Raw genomic sequence first — 19,185 nt, forward strand, 5'->3', positions numbered from 1 at the left:
TCAAGGCTGCGGTTGTGCATATTTTTCTTCCACACTTTTTCCTTCCACTCAACTTTCTGTTAACATGCTTGGATACAGCACTCTGTGAACAGCCAGCTTCTTTGGCAGTGTTTGTGGCTTACCCTCCTTGTGAAGGGTGTCAATGATTGTCTTCTGGACAACTGTCAGATCAGCGGTCTTCTCCATGATTGTGTAGCCTAGTGAACCAAACTGAGAGAACATTTTGAAGGCTCAGGAAACCTTTGCAGGTGTTTTGAGTTGATTAGCTGATTGGCATGTCAGCATATTCTAATTTGTTGAGAGTTTAAGCAGAAAGGTAAAATGCATAATATTTGAGGATAATTGGAATTAGGTGCAATTGGCAAAGAAATAAAGGAGGAAGTTATACAGACATATCGAGAGCTGGATGGGGAAGTAGTGGTGATAACACGTGAAAACATGATCACAGCTGCTGATTTTTGTTTTGTGTGGTTTTGCATTTTGTTTTGTTTTGTTAATGTTAGCATAGTTTGAATACTCCTTAAATGGTAAAAGTTGTATGTTTTTAACCTATCAGTAAACACTACCTGGATTTCCTGGTTTAGCAATATATAATATGATGTCATGATTTATGTGACTTCTAATAGGGAACGGTCCTGGCTGTGTGCTGAAGGAAAAGCACTGAAAAAAGGTAATAATGAGGCTTGTTTTTTTTGTTTATTTTTTTGTTTGTTTGTTTTTTTTAGCATTTCCACATCAATATTCCAGCATGGTATGATGGTTCATTCACACATCACGCAAGCAATGCATATAATGCAAGCATATAGAGACATGTTACTTTTTTTATAATTACCATGTCTAACAGTGTTCAGGTTAAAATTATGTCAGTGCATTGATTGTGCCTACATCTAGACTAGCTGAAGTGATGTTTGGCTTTTTTTTTTTTTTTTTTTTTTTTTTATGTTTTTGTGCTTATTTCAGTTAACAAATTTTCTTAAGAATGCTAATTTAACATAATTTAAATGTAAAATCCCTTAATTCAATTTCAGACAAACTATGGACAAGGAGAAAAATTCAGACTATGATTCCCAAGGAGAAGAGAGGTACAGTATTCAAATGCTATAAGTTTTTAACAGTTTGACAACTAAAACTGTCAAAATATTTTTTTTTAATTAACACTTTCATGACCTGAGTTTTTAGTATTTTATTATTTTACTTCCTCGGATTTCAGATTATTCCATTAGGTTATATGACAGTTACTTTAAAAGTGACTTGGAAATATTAATACACAACAATAATAATAATATTTTCTTCTTTTTTTTTCATTTAACCTTTAACCTTTATTTAACCAGGCAAGTCAATTAAGAACAAGTTTTTATTTTCAGTAACAGCCTGGCAGGAGAATTAATATCTCCTGATAATAATAATAAGTTTGTAAAATATTGTGTAAAAGTTCTGAAGGACAAATGCTTTTTCACCACAAACAACTCATTTTCCATTAAATTAGAATATTTTTTAATTATAGAAACAATGTGTTTTTTTTTTTTTTTTTTTTTTTTTTTTTTGCATACAGTTGTCAAATGATACAAATTAGGCTCAATTTTATGTAATTGTGTGTATGCAGGATTTTAAATTATCTTTAGCAAGTTAAGAGTCTGACATTTGTTTTCCAAAAATGTTTAAAATATCATTTTCATCACTGTCATGTTTTGAAACGTGGTGGTGACATTTGTTGATTTGAAAAATGAAGGCTTATAAAAAAGACAGAAGATAAAATTAAAGGATTAGTTCACTTCCAGAACAAAAATTTACAGATAATTTACTCACCCCCTTGACATCCAAGATGTTCATGACTTCTTCTTCAGTCATAAAGAAATAATTTTTTTTTGAGGAAAACATTTCAGGATTTCTCTCCATGTAATGGACTTCTATGGTGCCCCAAAATCTGAACTTCCAAAATACAGTTTAAATGCAGTAAAGCCACCGGAAGTGTTCAATCCGCCATCTTACTATTCCCTACCAGCAGAGAGAACCATTGACTCACAGCCAAACCGCTGACCTAAAATCACCCAATTTTAAGTGTATCAGTCACACAGGACTAGTTTTTATAATATGTGTATGTAAATTAATTTTTCACTTAAAATGTTATGTGCAATGTTTATCGCCTTTTCCAGCAGGATAAGCGATGTTTTGAAATCGTTCAGGTGGGTGTATCAGCTGCGCACTTGCCGACACAGTTAACTGATCCAACACAAAATATATTTCTTTATGTAAGGAATTATGCAGGACATATTAAACATGAACATATCTGGTACTGGTATCTGAAACTGATTTGAATATACAATAAATAAAACACAAGCCTCTGTTACTATATTGCTCTATGCTGTATTGAAATTCAAATCTTGGAAAGCTCGATGTATTTAAATCCGTACCATATGTAATTAGTCAGCATTATTTCTCCAAGTTATGATGTGAATATTTTAATGTCCCTAATTGAGCAACATCAATTTCAAACTCTTAAAGGTCGTGCAAATTCTATTTTATTTAGTACCTTACATTATCTGACTATAACTGTACCTGATTTTACCCAATTTCAATGAAAATAGTCAGAAACAAAGTCACAGCTGATCTGCATCTCTATTCCAACACAGATGTGTTCCGTTTATAAATGAACGTGTGTTTTTAAACGAGTCATTGATTCAATTACACATTTGTAAATAGAGCCGCTTGCTTCATTCCTGAATAAATGATTCAGTGATAAAATCAGTGACTTACCGCCATCTGCTGACAGTTTTAGTTTCATTTTTAAAGTTTCATTTTCATTTTATTTTTTATTATTTTATTTAAATCATTTGATATTTCTATATTCAGAATGTTATATTTGACATTTTTGTATTATAAACATTATTAACATTTATCTCAACATGAATGGTATGCAGGCTGAATTAACAAATGTTTAAATCATTACCTGCTTCAAAATTGTGTTAATAAAATTAAAAAAAAAATTCACAGAGAGATAGACAATACAAGCATTTGAGATTAAAAAGTATATCAATTGTAATTTAAAAAAAAAAAAAAAAAAAAAACATGATCGTTTCGCTAGATATTTCTGTTCTGGAAGTGAAATAATCCTTTAAGTAATCTAGAGTGGAGTCTGAGTTAGATCTTTTTAGGGTAATTCATTTTCTTACTAAAATGTCTGAAGTGCACAAATAGTCAAAGAAACACCCATATACAATACAACCATGATATTAACTGATATTGCCTCTTATGAATTTGAAACAGTAGAGTATCATGCTGATTATTTTATCATATCCTACAAAAGTAAAGTACTGCAGTAAAAAATGTAATGCAGTGAAGTATTGTTTTCTGTCGCTCTAAGGCCACAAACTAATGATCCAAATAATGTCTTTTTCTGTTTCTCTCTTTTTATGGTTTAATTATAAAGCTTATTTTCAGACTCACAAACTCAAGGAGGATTCTGCAGTCATTTCATTGAGTCTGTTCGGCCTTTGATTGAGTTGATCGACTCTCTGAGGTTGATCGGCCTTGATGAAGATATTGGTCTACCATCCATTGCAGTGGTGGGAGATCAGAGTTCTGGAAAGAGTTCAGTTTTGGAGGCCCTCTCTGGAGTAGCTCTACCTCGAGGGAGTGGTAAGGTTTTTGTTTCAACACCATGTGACTGAAATCAGACTTTTGTATCCAATATTATACATTGCAGTGGGTTTACTTGTTTTTTTTTTGTACCACTATATTTATAACCACTATTTGATTCCCAATAAAGTAGTCTTCATACAGGTATGTGCAGCACTTCTTAAAGGGCTAACTGTGGTAACTGCAGTATTTCTGATTACATTGACTGTTATATAGAATGATGCATCACATTTGAATGTGTGGGAATTAACCAGATTTGAGAACTAGGAACTTTTCTACACTCTGAGAACCAGTGTTAAATTGTTGTTGTTGTTGTTTAATTTTTTTTTTTTTTTTTTTTTTTTTTTTTTTTTAAAGGAATTGTAACTCGCTGTCCTCTTGAGCTGAAATTGCAGAAAATCAAAAATGGCCCATGGTCAGGAACCATTTCTTACGATGGTCACAGTGAGATCTTTAAAGACCCACTGAAAGTGGATAACCTTGTTAGAGAAGGTCAGTATGAACAAAAACCCTTACAGATTTTATGGTGTCCTCATAAAATAGCTTGTATACACTAGCCTATATTCAGTTGGTGTACATTACATTTAAAAAAAAAAAAAAACTCATGGTTTGGTTCCATGTCAATTAATGTATTGGACTGTAAATGGTAGGAAGAAGAATAATACATTGTGATTTTAAGATTTACAATACTGCATCATAATTACTTAAGTTTAAATGAAAGAAATGAATTAGTCATTAATGAATCTGTTTAGTCATGAATGTTGTACAACCCTGCAGTGAAGAGGTGCTTTTTATAAGGGTCAAAGCATTGGAAAAACCAAAACCACTCATATTTATCTTTTGCATATTTTTGAAATTAACAGCTCAAAACAAACTTGCTGGAAATACAGTTGGAATCTGTGATGAACTCATCACTTTGGAAATTTCATCCCCTTTTGTGTGTGACCTTACTCTGATCGATCTGCCTGGTATAACCCGTGTACCTGTTAATGGTCAACCTGAGGATATTGGAGATCAGGTGAGTGTATGTGGTGTTCCCACAAAGCAATGGCTCAAGACAGCAGTGGTAGCGTATACCAGACTCTTCATTAGCCTTCACTCATACTAAAGATCCAGGCTTACAGTAAGTCCTATTATTAGCAGTAAAATTTCATGTTTTTAGACATATTACAGTTTTGATGTTGTATCTCATGCAGTTTCAAATCTGTGAAAATCTCAAGTCAACACCCTGACCCTGTTCACCATCCTGCCATTTTCTCATGGATACAGTCTTGCATCCAGCATTCACTGATTTAATCAATCAATCAAATAATTAATATCATGTATTACAGAAGTAAAATGGGTTTCCTGATTCTCTTCTCCCTAACCAGAGAAAATTCTGTCCTTTTAGATCAAAGACTTGATACTGAAATATATTGCTAAAAGTGAAACAATCATATTAGTTGTTGTGCCCTGCAATGTTGACATTGCAACAACAGAAGCACTAAGAATGGCACAAAAAGTAGACCCAGAAGGAATCAGAACTCTAGGTTTGACAAGATATTTCTATACATACTTCTATAACATATTTCTTCATACTGTACACCTTGTAGCAGTATGATTTTTGCTTATACTAAATGCTCTCTCTCTCTCTTTCTAAATACATGGAAATAGCAATTCTCACAAAACCAGACCTCATTGACAGAGGAGCTGAGATTGATGTTTTGAACATTGTCCAGGGCAAAGTAATTCCTCTTAGCAAGGGCTACATTATTGTGAGATGCCGTGGTCAGAGTGACATTAATAACAGTGTTCCTTTTGATAAAGCCATGGAGGCTGAACTGAATTTTTTTAGGAACCACCATTATTTCAGGTACTTAATGACTTAAAATATTTTCATTATACACATGCAATTCATGAAAAGAACATATTATTTACATGTTTTTTTCTTTATCTTCTTCGTCTTTACAGCTCACTACTGAATGACGGTAATGCATCTATTCAATGCCTGGCAGACAAGCTGACCAAAGAACTGGGTGATCACATTAAGGTAAGCATTATTGTAAATGATAATAGGAAATAATAACACTTAATTTGTATGGTACCTTTAGATATTCCTTTAGACATTCTGCTGACTAGAAGTAACTGTGCAACTACTATACATCAACTACCCGTAATTAGACTATTAGTAGTATTAATGCTTAATATATGCTAATATGTTATTTTAATGGTCTCCCAACAAACATTCTACTGACTATACTGTAAGTAACTTTGCAAGTACATCAACCTATTCTATATAGCAGTATACTATAGCAGTCTGTTAATACTCTAAAAAGAGTTAGTTGACAAAATTAGTTGCAAAGTTTCTTTTTGTCAACAGAATGTCATCAAAATAAAGTCTAACTCATGGAAGCCTTCTATTATAATCGACATTTACAGCTTATTGTCCAAAAAACAAAACAAAACAACAACAACAACAAAAACCTAAAAGCATTTTTTTTTCTAGAATAGAATAGAATTTTGTATTAATTATCTAGGGAACTACCTAACTGTATACGTCAAAGCATATAGCAAAATCAGTGTAAGGAACGTCATTTTTAAGCAGATAACGCATCATCAATCTCTTGTACATAGTGTGGTGGGACGAGCAAATGACAGACACAGTGGGCGTGACGTCAGGCCTCGGAGGCTTTAATTAAACATAAAATAAACAAAAGTGTCCAAAAAGGGGGGAAATAAAGTGTCCAAAATAAAAAGGGGATCTGGTGTCCTTGTTGTGCTGGGGGTTCCGTGAAGGAGGGGCAATGTTCGGAAGGGAAGGGTTCAGGTAAGGGGCGGAGTCCGGCGGCCGCACACACTCCCCTCTGAGGTTCGCGGCGTGAGGGGTGGCGGCTTCATCTAGCGGCCTTGTCCACCCTGGCCCACGGCACTTCCTGGAGATTAAACGGCCCGGCATCCTGGCCCGCAGCTGTCTCACGGGTCCACGGGTCCAGCAGCTTGTCACTTTGGTGGCACTCGTTTCCTCAACGCTCCCTTCCTGGACTCACGAGGACACCAGTGTGCATGCACGGGGAAGAGATCGATCTCCCGAGGAGAGGCGCGCTTGGCATTTTAACAGTGGCGGTGCTGAGGCTTCATTTGCTAGAGCCTGGGCGGTGATTACCGGACGGGGTGAAGATGATAAGCAGGGGGAGGCAGCCGACTCATCACAATAGATTGTCATACAAGTCTTATTTCACCCATCTACAGAATGCACAATAACCAATCTAACATACAGGTGCATCTCAACACACAGACTGAAGTAGTTTAAGTCTTTGGTTCTTTTAATTGTGATGATTTTGGCTCACATTTAACGAAAACCCACCAATTCATCTCAATAAATTAGAATATGGTGACATGCCAATCAGCTAATCAACTCAAAACACCTGCAAAGGTTTCCTGAGCCTTCAAAATGGTCTCTCAGTTTGGTTCACTAGGCTACACAATCATGGGGAAGACTGCTGATCTGACAGTTGTCCAGAAGACAATCAGTGACACCCTTCACAAGGAGGGTAAGCCACAAACATTCATTGCCAAAGAAGCTGGCTGTTCACAGAGTGCTGTATCCAAGCATGTTAACAGAAAGTTGAGTGGAAGGAAAAAGTGTGGAAGAAAAAGTTGCACAACCGCAGTCTTGAGAGGCTTGTCAAGCTAATTGATTCAAGAATTTGGGTGAACTTCACAAGGAATGGACTGAGGCTGGGGTCAAGACATCAAGAGCCACCACACAAAGACGTGTCAAGGAATTTGGCTACAGTTGTCGTATTCCTCTTGTTAAGCCACTCCTGAACCACAGACAACATCAGAGGCGTCTTACCTGGGCTAAGGTGAAGAAGAAATGGACTGTTGCCCAGTGGTCCAAAGTCCTCTTTTCAGATGAGAGCAAGTTTTGTATTTCATTTGGAAATCAAGGTCCTAGAGTCTGGAGGAAGGGTGGAGAAGCTCATAGCCCAAGTTGCTTGAAGTCCAGTGTCCAGGGTTTCCACAGTCTGGGATGATTTGGGGTGCAATGTCATCTGCTGGTGTTGGTCCACTGTGTTTTTTGAAAACCAAAGTCACTGCACCCGTTTACCAATAAATTTTAGAGCATCCTTTAGATGCTTCCTTCTGCTGACTAGCTTTTTAAAGATGCTGTTTAAATTTTCCAGCAGGATTTGGCTCCTGCCCACACTGCCAAAAGCACCTAACGTTGGTTAAATGACCATGGTGTTGGTGTGCTTGACTGGCCAGCAAACTCACCAGACCTGAACCCCATACACGAGTTTCACAATTTAAGTTGAATTACTGAAGAAGACTGGACCAAACAAGATGACAATGGTGTAGGAAAGGCTTTGGTGTCTGTGGCAGAGTGGTCGAACATTGGAGTAATATGTGGGGGAATTTCTTAAGCTTTCCAACTGGGTGAGCTGGCCTGATGTCACACTCGGTGCTTGTTTTCAGTTGGGGCTGTTTTCATTTTTTTCCCCTGAACAAGTTGATTAATCATGTCCTCTATTTAAATGGTTCTAATTTCCAAGTAGAAGAGGCTCTAAACGATTATCTTCCAGCCCTCCTGAAAACCACCGGGCCTCACCAGGTCACCCCACACCGGAACCCTCCACATTCCCGGCCAATGGTTCCGACAACCCACATCCTCCCAGCACCGGCTCTGTCTTCAGTCCAGAACCGGCGGCTGCACAGCTTGTGGGCCGATCCGAAATCAAGTCTGCAGGCTGCTCCGAAGTCATGCTCTCAAGTGTCAAGTCTCAAGTCTGATATGCTGGGAGATGGCCGCCACGCCTGAGTTCTCGGCCAAGATGGCCAATATGCCAGAGTCCCTGGCCAAGATGGCCGCCTCACCAAACCCATATCGACCCGAATCACTTCTTACCCAAACCTGACAAAATGAATTATTTTAAAAGAAAAAACAGACCTGAGACATATCTGATAAAATAAGACCTGAGTCTGACCCTACCTGACGGCATTTATTTTAGAACCCGGGTGGACCCATATGTACTGTCACTGTCAGAAAGGAAAAAAGGAAAGAATATCCTGGTATCCTGCTGACCGATTTGGTCGCTGATTCATTGCTTTCACTTATTTATTTATTTATTCATTATTACTTTATATTATTACCTGCCTGATGGATACATGCTATTTCTGAGTTCAGCTTTCAGTTGTGTCCAGTAGATTAGCTTGATAAAAGCTAAATCAATAGCCCAGGGCTGAACTAAAACAGTCCTAGAGGGTTGGTGTCCTACAGAGCTCTAAACTGACCAGAGATTTTTGGCCCACCAAATACCTTGTTCCGAAGTTGGCCAAGTGGGGAACAAAGGCAGAGTTTATCCGATTTAGGAAACAGCAAGCACTGCTGCTCATTACCTATTGCTCACTGTTTGTGTGATCAAGCGTTTTAACCAATGAATATCTCTTGTTTTACATTTATATACATTTATATTTAGCACACCTGCAACACATTTAAAAAGAACCCACATTTTTTCCCTCTCTGAACAATGGCAATCATATTGTAACACTTCTTAGCAATGTTTAAAAATATTATTTATAATCCAGTTTAATCAGTTACTTATTGACACTTTCTGTTGCATCTATATCCAATATAGTGCTGTTTCCATAACAGAGATGTAAAGCGCTGTTTCTCTGGCATATTCAAAAGCACATAAAATAGAATGCTGTGGCTTGGCTTGATACACAGTCTAACATGATCCAATTTTAAACATCTTTTACTGTACCAATTTTTATGGTCCTTATATCTACTATTTAAAGGGTTACTCCACTCCAAAATGAAAAAGATCCCCTTTTATTAATCACTTACCCCCATGTTGTTCCAAACCCATAAAATCTTTGTTCATCTTCGGAACACAATTTAAGATATTTTGGATGAAAACCAGGAGGTTTGTGTCTGTCCCATTGACTGCGAAGTAAATAACACTTTCAAGGCCCAGAAAAGCATGAAAGACATCATCAAAATAGTCTATCTACCATCAATGGTTCAACCATAATTTTACGAAGCTACCAAAATACTTTTTGTACGCAAAGAAAACAAAAATAATGATTTTACAATTTGTCTTCTCCGCATCACCATACCACCATTTTGGAGAGTATCCACTGGACACAAACAGCGTAGGCTGTTCTGTGTCAGCCACACCACACGTATACGCTTTCTGTGTTTATTTATGCTTTGATTGGAATGAAAACAGCTTGTCTGCCTGATCCAGCTGACACAGAACGGCGTACACAGTTTGCGCCCAGTGGATACTCTCCAAAATGGCGCTACAGTGACACTCTAGGTTGTACAAAAATTTTAGCTTGTTTGTTATTTTTACGGAAGTCACAGCGGCTTATGAAAAGGCACAGCTACTTTATGCAGGCTGTGTGCATTTTATTGTGGATTGACTATTTTGAAACTTATATGGTAGTTACATAGCCCCTAGACCTCAGATATCATGAAAAAAGCCAGGAAATTTAAGTTTTGACAATATGGGACCTTTAAAAATTGTTTTTGTTCATTTATTTTGCATTTTTCTGGTTTAATCACAATCATATTTTTTCTAGATCCTGCGTTAAATTTATGTTTTGACCTCACTATTCAAGGAACAGACACAGTTTTTATAGACTGGACAGTGCAAGTACTATCATTTAAGTGTTCAGAACAAAAGTCATAGCAATAATTTGAGAGTTGGCTTAGAAGACATATGGAGCATAGCATCCTGGAGATGCTGTCCAACAGAAGTTCTGCTCTGACTCTGCTGGGGTGCAGCACGGAAAAGCCTAGGACGTTTCTAGAAAAGACTCCAATTATGAACAAAGAGCAGTTTCTGTTCTTTACACCATGACAATAACCATTCATTTGAGCAAAAAGTCTACTGAAGCTTTCGTGCTACTGAACCAAGTGGTCCTGACACGATGATCCTCATCACGGGTGATGTACTGTGTACCGTCTCGATCAGGCTCCTGAAGTCCCCACCAATCTGCCTTCCACCATGTCATGGTTGACCGATATTGTGATATCGTGTTTAAGCAGAAAGGCATCCAGGCCTGCTTGGAGGAAGGATGGCACAGATTCAATGTCTTCCCTTAGGAAGAACAACAGTTTACAAAAATGTGCCATTTCAGGTCATACCGCCGCCTAATAGAGGGGGCTCTGGCCTGCATTAGGGTGTTTACCACTGTGGGTGGAAGGTCTCTGAAGTCCTCTTGGTCAGGGACCATAGATCTGGGCACATAGGGACCGTAGATCTGGGTGCGGATACCAGATTGTGCCCTTCCTTTGAGAGAGGAGGTCCCTCCTCAGAGGAATGCGTCAGGGAGGAATCGATGACAGGAGCATAGGCTCCGAGAACCAGGTCCTGTTGGGCCAGTATAGGGCCACCAGCAAGAACTGTTCCCTGTCCTCCCTGACTTTTCAAAGTGTCTGTGTAATGAGGCTCACTGCACATTAAGGCTCAATGAGGCTAAAGCATACTTGCGTAGATCCCTGGGCCAGCTTTGTGCCAGTGCATCTGTACAGATGCATGAATCAACTCCAAATCAGCTGGACCGTCTGAGGGTGGAGCCTTCACTTGCCTTGAAGCAAAACTTGTTGTGAGAGAGAATCGACCACAAGACTGAGTTCAGCTGGAATGTGAGTAGCATGCAGAGACTTGAGTCTGTGCTGGCTCTAGAGTAGGAGATGGCAGGCCAGTTGCCACATGTGAAAGGAGCGAACACAGCCCTGTTGGTTGATGTACGCTACAGCCGCTGTTTGGACCAACACGTGCTTGCCTTGAATCAAGGGCCAGAACCTCTTCAAGGCCAAAAGCACTGTCAGCAACTCCAGGCAATTGATATGCCAGTGCAGCCGAGGGCCTGTCTAGACTCCTAAGGCTGCATGCCCATTGCATATGGTGCCCTATCCCATCTTGGAGGCATCTGTCATGACAACGCTGCATCTAGACACTTGTTCTAAGGGAACCTCTGACCGTAGAAACAAAATGTCTTCCCAAGGACTGAAGGTTCTGTGACACAGAGGTGTGATGTTCACACAATGTGTACCTTGGTGCCATGCCAATCTTGGGACTTGGGTATGAAGCCAGTGCTGCAGTGGTCTCATTTGCATCAGGCCCAGCGGTGTGACCACAGCTGAGGATGCCATATGTCCCAGAAGCCTCTGAAAGTGTTTCAGGGGGGCCACTGTTTTGAGTTTGAGTGCTCTCACCCACTTCAGCACTGACTGCGCATGGGATGGAGCTCGATGGAGCTCGAGAGTGGAACCTGGCAAGTCAACTGGTCCCTCTGCACTGGGCTGCTCATGATCCTGAGAAAGGCATGCAGTCATAGTGACTGAGTCCAGTTCCACACCGAGAAAAAAGATACTCTGCACTGGGAAGAGTTTGCTCTTTTCCCAGTTGACCCGAAGACCCAATCGGGCTAGGTGGTAGAGAACCATGTCCCTGTGGGTGCAAACCAACTTTTGCAAGTATGCTAAGATAGCCAGTCGACGAGATAATTGAGAATGCGTATACCCACTTCCCTGAGAGGGGCAAAGGGAGCCTCTGCAATCTTCGTGAAGACGCGAGGCGACAGGGACAGCCCGAAGGGAAGGACCTTGTACTGAAATGCCTGCCCTTCGAAGGCAAACCGTAGGAACGGCCTCGGTCTAAGAAGGATTGAGAAAACATGAAAATACACATCCTTCAGGTCTATTTCCACAAACCAATCCTGATCACTGGCACAGGTGAGAATGTGTTTGAGGGTTAACATTTTGAACGAAAGCTTGTGAAGGGCCCGATTCAAAATTCTTAAAGTCCAAGATTGTAGCTGAGTCGGATAGTCCAAAGAAGCCAATAAGAGGGATTGGAAAGGTTCAGCCAATCAATCAAGCACTCTGTCAGTGGTCTCAAAGGAAATACACCCGACGTACCTGGAGTGGGGATATTGTGGCCGGGTGGAGCAGAAGGCACCATGGCTGAAGATGAGAAGCTCCGAAGGACACAAGGTGCCTCCGATGAATTCGCCAGGTGGGAACTGTCCTGAGGATCGTCTGTGGCATAGAGATTGTCTGGATGATAAATTCCATGTTCCAGGGCATGTGGAAACACAAGATGTGTGTCTAGACATGTTCTAGTTTGTGATATCAGCGTCTGGCCATCTCATGGAGGGCCAGTAATGCTGTGAATATAGCCCAGAGAAAAAGGAAATTGCTCTTTGGTGGCAAACAGCCGGGATGGAGCTCAATAGTGTAGTCTGCTAACGAGCTGGCAGTGCCACCTTCCTCCAAGAACTGGACTGTTGGTCAGGCCTGGATGGGCCCCAGGATGACCCAAACACTGAACGTGCTGATCGTTTGGGGAGAGATAGAAATTGCAACCAGAAGGACACAGATGGAAAGGCATGTTGTAAACACACAATCCAACCATGCAAGCTCTTTTAGAGAAAAATCGCTCTTTTAGGAGAAAACTCCTCTCTTTAGGATCACTCTCGAAGCACCCAGGGAAATTCTCACAACACTTAGCTGTGCTTGAGAAGGGAGAGACCGCTGCCTGTGTCGTAATCGACCAACAATGAAGAGGTGAATGGTGCCGCATCTCACAAAGAGACACTGCATTCAGCTCTAAAACAGAACAAAATGTCCCCAGATGTCTGGGGTGTGGCCAGCTATGCAAATTCTGCACACCAAATTTCACTGGCCTTTTATCAATAGAGGAGTTTGGGCTCCCAAGATCGACCCCTATTGTTGTACACTCACTACAACAAAGATAGCACTTCCATCAGCAGACACGGACATGTGCAAAATAATTTATTTTCATGAATTTATGAACTGACCTACAACAATTACATTTGCAGGTACCACATACTTAGTTTTTAACATACAAAATACACTAAATTAAAGACTTATTTCCAAAAGCAGAAATATACAGTAACATTTTGCATTGTAAAGTTGTAGTTACATTAGTGTAGTATTTGCAGTTTGTGAAAATAAAAATAGTAAATACATTGTAACATTTCAAATATATATATATATATATATATATTTATTAAAATACAGTTTTATTTATCATTTGTTCTCTCTCTCTCTCTCTCTCTCTCTCTCTCTCTCTCTCTTTTTGTGGACACAGAAATCACTTCCATCCTTGACTGACCAGATTCAGTCTAGGCTACTCAATGTGCAAAGAGACCTTAAAAACTTTGAGCACGGTCCACCTCTCAAAGAAGATGAGATGGGATCCTTTCTCAGTGGGGTAATATCTCTAAGAATAGACCACAGAACATTTATCTATCCACAAATAATGTTATAGCATTAATGTTATTGCAAAATTTGTTTTTGCTGTTTATACAGATTATATTAAAGTTCAGTGATCAAATAAATGAACTGAGCAGAACAGGCCATTCAAAAGACAAAAACATGTACATACAGTTACGTCCTGTACTTAAGAAATGGGACATCTACCTGAGAAGCACTGAAGTATCATGTGAGTCAAACCAAAATTTATTTAGACACCTTCAGCATTTCTCACATTATCACAGTTTATTCACTATAGTTTTAAAAATGGTAATACAATATGACAAGAACTCAAGAGTTAAACTGTGTCAAAACAAAGCCGTCTTCATGATCACAAATTAATTACAGTTCAAATAAAATTTATTCAGACACCTTCAAAATTTCTCAAATTATCAGTTTATTCGCTATTGTTCAGGAAATGGTAATAAAATATGACAAGAACTCAAGAATTAAACTGCGTCAGAACAAATTCATCTTGATAATGTCAGATAACTTTGATAGAAATGAATGTAACAAAACCTGGTCAGATCAAAGTGTCAAATCTAAATTTTGCTCCCAGATTTTTATCAGTTTTACTGGTAGTCCACTGTATGAAGAATTGTTGGGTATAATATCACAGTTTACTTTATTTTGCTATCCTTCCATAAATGAACTATAGTGTCCTGCACCCACTAGTAAATAAATATAAAAATTATATCTGGTGAATAATTTTTGGTTTGACTGTATATCAGTACCCAAAACCATTTCTTCCTAGTAGTGCTACTGTAATATATCTTAACCTCACCTTTTCTTATTGTCGTTATAAATGAAGTCAAAGCAAGAGTGACAGAAATGATAGAAAAGTACAATGAGATGCATCGTGGGAGAGAATTGCTAACGTTCAGTGAGTTCTGTGAATTTGAATGTGTCATCCAAAGCCACGTGGAAGCCCTTCAAGAACCAGCTATGCAAACACTTAAAGATGTACGAGGTACAGTGTGTTTCTACTGGCAAGCATGGAAATTAGATATTGATTAGGAGGCCTACAATAGTAAAAACTACTTTTTTATGTCCAATTCAAAAATAGTCTACCATATACCAAAAAATTCTTCATTCTTTCTTTCATTTTTCAAGCGTTGCCATATTGCTGACTGTGAATGTTGCTTTGAAGTAAACCATTTTCCCTCTTTTCAAACTAAAACTTTCAGAGATTATTCAGAATGAGTTCAGGGACATATGTTGTTTGTCTTTTAACCAGTACCCTCCAATGAGATACAATGTCTCTGTAAGTAAAACTATTCTTCTTCTTCTTCTTTTTCTTCGACTTCTTTTTTCTTATCATCTTTTATGTATTACATTATATACCTCAGAACATGATTAATGACATTCAGTCAAAACAAGAGGCCAAAGCAGAGAAAAGAATCAAAGAGTTCATTGAAATGGAGAAACTGGTCTTCACTCAAGACAAGGTATTACAACAGAAACTTAATGATTCTGAGATCCCTCAGACTGGGATAGAAACAAGTGACAAGAACAACTACGATGATGACACAATTTTCAACTCCAAAGGCTGTGCATTGTTGGATACGAGAAATCTTGTACCAGGCAAACTGGTTCTGTATTATGAGGTAGGTAAATATATATATATATATATATATATATATATATATATATAGGTATAGGTATATTTTGAAGCATGGCTGCTGGTTTGAGCTGGTTTAAGATGGTCATGTGCTGGTCCTAAGCTGGTCCTGAGCAGGAGCTATTTGCTTAGGACTAGCACATGACCAGCTAAGAACCAGCTTAAACCAAATAAGGACCTGCTAAGGACCAGCTTAAACCAGCAGTCATGCTTCAAAACATAACTAACCAGCATATGCTGTTTTTTTGTTTTTTTTTCATATTGTTTGTAGATGTTACTATATTTCAAGTGGAGTTAAGCTGTAGCAAATTAATTTGAATAAGTACGATTTGGAAAAGCACACACACACCTCAATAAAAGGTCTAACACAGGAGTGCCAAACTTGGTCCTGGAGGGCTGGTGTCCTGCAGAGTTTAGCTCCAAATTGCCTCAACACACCTAACTTAACTTAAGATAAATAAAGTTTATTTAGCAATTAGCATCATGTCACATTTGAAAAAAATAAAAAATAAATAAATATTATATATATATATAATTTTTTATATATATTTTTTTATATATAATTTTTTTAATTATTTTTTAATACGGAAGATCTAGACAGTGAATGCGCTTTGACTCATATAACACTCGCCCACGTGGAAGAAAACGAACAGTGCTGTCCTCCAGATCACATAATTCAGTGGAGAATTAATAGAAATTGTATTAAGAACATGTGAAAATAACCATCAGTTCTCAGATACAATGATAACAAGAACGTGTCCTCTTCTCTCTCAGAATACTCTTCTTCTGTGTTTGTTTACACTGGTTTTCGAAACAGCCACCACTCTATCCTTTTTTTGCAACAGCAGTGTATTTGCTTTGCAAGGACTGGACTGGATGGAAAAAAACATTCACTTTTTCGGTGCGCGAATGTTCGCGCTCTGTGCGGAAGCGTCCTTAGGAATCTGTTGTTTTATTCCAGCGTGTTATCGCGAGCGATACTTATTTCGCTTTTTTGCGCTCAGTGTGGAAAGTCCTTAATTAACTGGATTAACTGGTTCAGGTGAGTCTAATTGGGGTTGGAGCTAAACTCTACAAGACACCGGTCATCCAGGACTGAGTTTGGGCACCCCTGGTCTAACAGCTGAAAATGCATATCAGAGCAAAAACCTGCCTGTAGAGCTCAGAGACAGAATTGCGTCAAGGCACAGATCTGGGGAGGAATTCAGAAAAGAATTCTACTACATTAAAGGTTTACATAAGTATGTAGCCTTCATTATCCATAATGGAAGAAGTTTTGCACAATCAAGGACTCTTCCTAGAGCTGGCCTCCTGTCCAAACTGAGCAACTGATGGAGAAAGGTCTTCATTAGACTGGTGACCAAGAAGCTGATGGTCACTCTAGTTGAGTTCCATTATCATATATGCAGATGGGAGAAATTTACAGAAGGACAAATATCACTAAAGAAGTTTTCATGTGAAGACACATGAAAACCCACTAGGAATTTGCAAACAAGGATTCTAAAGAACTCTCAGATTGTGAAAAACAAGATTCTCTGGTCTGATGAACGTTAATTCCAAGCATCATGCAGGCACTGCTCATCACCTGCAGGGAACCATCCCAAAAGTAAAGTGTGCTGGTAGCAGCCTCATGCTGTGGGGCTGTTTTTCAGCAGCAGGGACTGAAAGACTCGTCAGAGTCAAAAAGTGCAACACAGTGAAATATAGAAATAGCCTTAATGAAAACCCAGTCCAGAGCATTCAGAACCTCAAACTAGGCAGAAAGTTCAACTTCCAAAAGGACAATGACCATAAGCACACAGCAGGAATGGCTTATAGACAACTCTGTGAATGTAGTTGAGTGGCCCAGCCACAGCCTGAGCTCGAACCCAATCAAACATTTCTGGAGAAACCTGAAAATGTGTGTCTGCCCCTATCCAAAATTAACAGAGCTTGCATTCATTCACGTGATTGGTCGATATGAACCCCTCTGGTAGTGTGATTTATATAGTGTCATTTCTAATGATGCTTTGACTTGGAGTACCGGTAACATGTTAGAAGTACTGGTACACACAAAAAAAGTGCCAGTACGCAGGAGGCTAAAATACAGAAGTGCCAGTACTGCGTACCGGTGCATAACGGCCCACTTCAAGCACTGCATCATACCCAAAAAGACTTGGTGCTGTAAAGGTGCTTCAACTAAGTACTGAGTTGAGGGTATGAATACTTTTGCAGTGTACTTATTTCAGTGTTTTATTTGTAATAGATTAGCAAAGTTGTTAAAAACCTATTTTTTGCTTTGTCATTATGGTGTTTGGAGTGTAGATTGATGTAGAAAAAGCAAATAAGGCTGCAATATAATAAAACAAACTCAACAAACGAGTTGACACTTTTTATTAAAGCATTTTAAGAAGTAGCTGACAGATAGTGGCAGTAAAGTCATCATCATTAATTTATACACTGCAATATTGTTTTGTCCATTAACTGTACTGTAAAATGTACATTTGGTTATGCTTAAATTAACTTTAATTAAAGTTAATTTAGCCATTATCAAAAGTATGGAATACCAATAGAAAAATGGTTCCCCAAGTGTTTATAAGTTTCTCACAAAACTGGCATTTTGAAAAGGTACCTAGAGGATCTTCAAAGGTTTTCACCACTGTAGAAACCTGAGGAAGAGGAACCCCAACATATGTCTGAAGTATCTTTATACTCCAAGTGGATGTTGTAATTTATGTCAATTCTCATTATAGATTGTCTATCAACGCATGACAGACTATGTGCCCATGCTGATAATCCTCTTCATGCTGAAGGAGTCGGCTAAGATATTGCGACATCAAATGCTGGAACTGAGGAATGGGGCAGATGTGGTAAAACTGCTGAGTGAAGACTCAGAGAGAGGGCGCATGAGAGCTGATCTGAAACAGCGTCTGGAACGCCTCACACAGGCTCAAGAACTGATCAGCAACAGACTCTAAAACATGTTTATTAAACATTAGGAATTTGGATAAATAACATCAGAACACGATCAGCTACAGATTGTCAAACAGCTTTCCAATACAGTAGGGCCTTAGCAAACAGGGATATATAAATAAATATTTGATTTCACAAAATTAAATAATCAAATTCACAAATGATGATTTATGTTGTTTATCTAAATTTTTGCTTCAAGAATAATGATTGCTTATGATGAAAGTCTTTGTGTTTTGTAACTTTATAGATTGTTAAATGCACAAATACTACACACTAAAGAAAAGGTAAAACATTGGATCTCAATGAACAAAATATTCAAGTTGTAATCTTTATATATATATATGCATTTTGTAATTGGTTGAGAAGGAAATAATGTGACGGTGGTCAATGGACACCGAAATCATCAACCCACTGTGGGCTGAATTCAAAATCAGACCGAAAAATCAAAGGTAAAAAAATAAATAAATAAATAAATTACACTCTAATCCAAACTGAATGAATTTCATTAAGGCAACTCATAATGTAAATGATTCGTATGTATGGTCCCCATGTGCCCGCATGGCACTCCCAAAAACATCTAACCATGCTCCTGATGAGATGGTGGATGGTGTCCGGGGAATATGGGGAATGTGAGGGCCAGTCAATGGCATCAATATGACCTCCCATAAGTATTAAGGGACCCCCCATAACACCCAAAAAT

At 38.5% G+C, this 19,185-nt stretch overlaps 1 protein-coding gene across 2 annotated transcripts; it reads left to right on the forward strand.

Moving 5' to 3' along the window:
* The first annotated feature begins 632 nt into the window (after nt 1-632).
* Nucleotides 633-18,914, forward strand: LOC127177127 (interferon-induced GTP-binding protein Mx-like). 2 transcript variants are annotated; one of them, XM_051129184.1, is made up of 14 exons: nt 633-670; nt 1,029-1,082; nt 3,428-3,636; nt 3,994-4,128; nt 4,500-4,654; nt 5,027-5,165; nt 5,290-5,488; nt 5,587-5,665; nt 13,749-13,871; nt 13,970-14,102; nt 14,724-14,882; nt 15,100-15,176; nt 15,262-15,519; nt 18,266-18,914. In XM_051129184.1, exons 2-14 carry the CDS (start codon nt 1,036-1,038, stop codon nt 18,488-18,490), a joined length of 1,938 nt encoding a protein of 645 aa, XP_050985141.1. In that variant the 5' UTR covers nt 633-670; nt 1,029-1,035; the 3' UTR covers nt 18,491-18,914. The 2 variants fall into 2 exon arrangements, with proteins under 2 accessions (XP_050985141.1, XP_050985142.1); XM_051129185.1 differs by having other exon boundaries at nt 15,262-15,360.
* Nucleotides 18,915-19,185: the final 271 nt, after the last annotated feature.

Source organism: Labeo rohita, chromosome 15 (assembly GCF_022985175.1).
Source record: "Labeo rohita strain BAU-BD-2019 chromosome 15, IGBB_LRoh.1.0, whole genome shotgun sequence".
Classification (NCBI taxonomy): domain Eukaryota; kingdom Metazoa; phylum Chordata; class Actinopteri; order Cypriniformes; family Cyprinidae; genus Labeo; species Labeo rohita.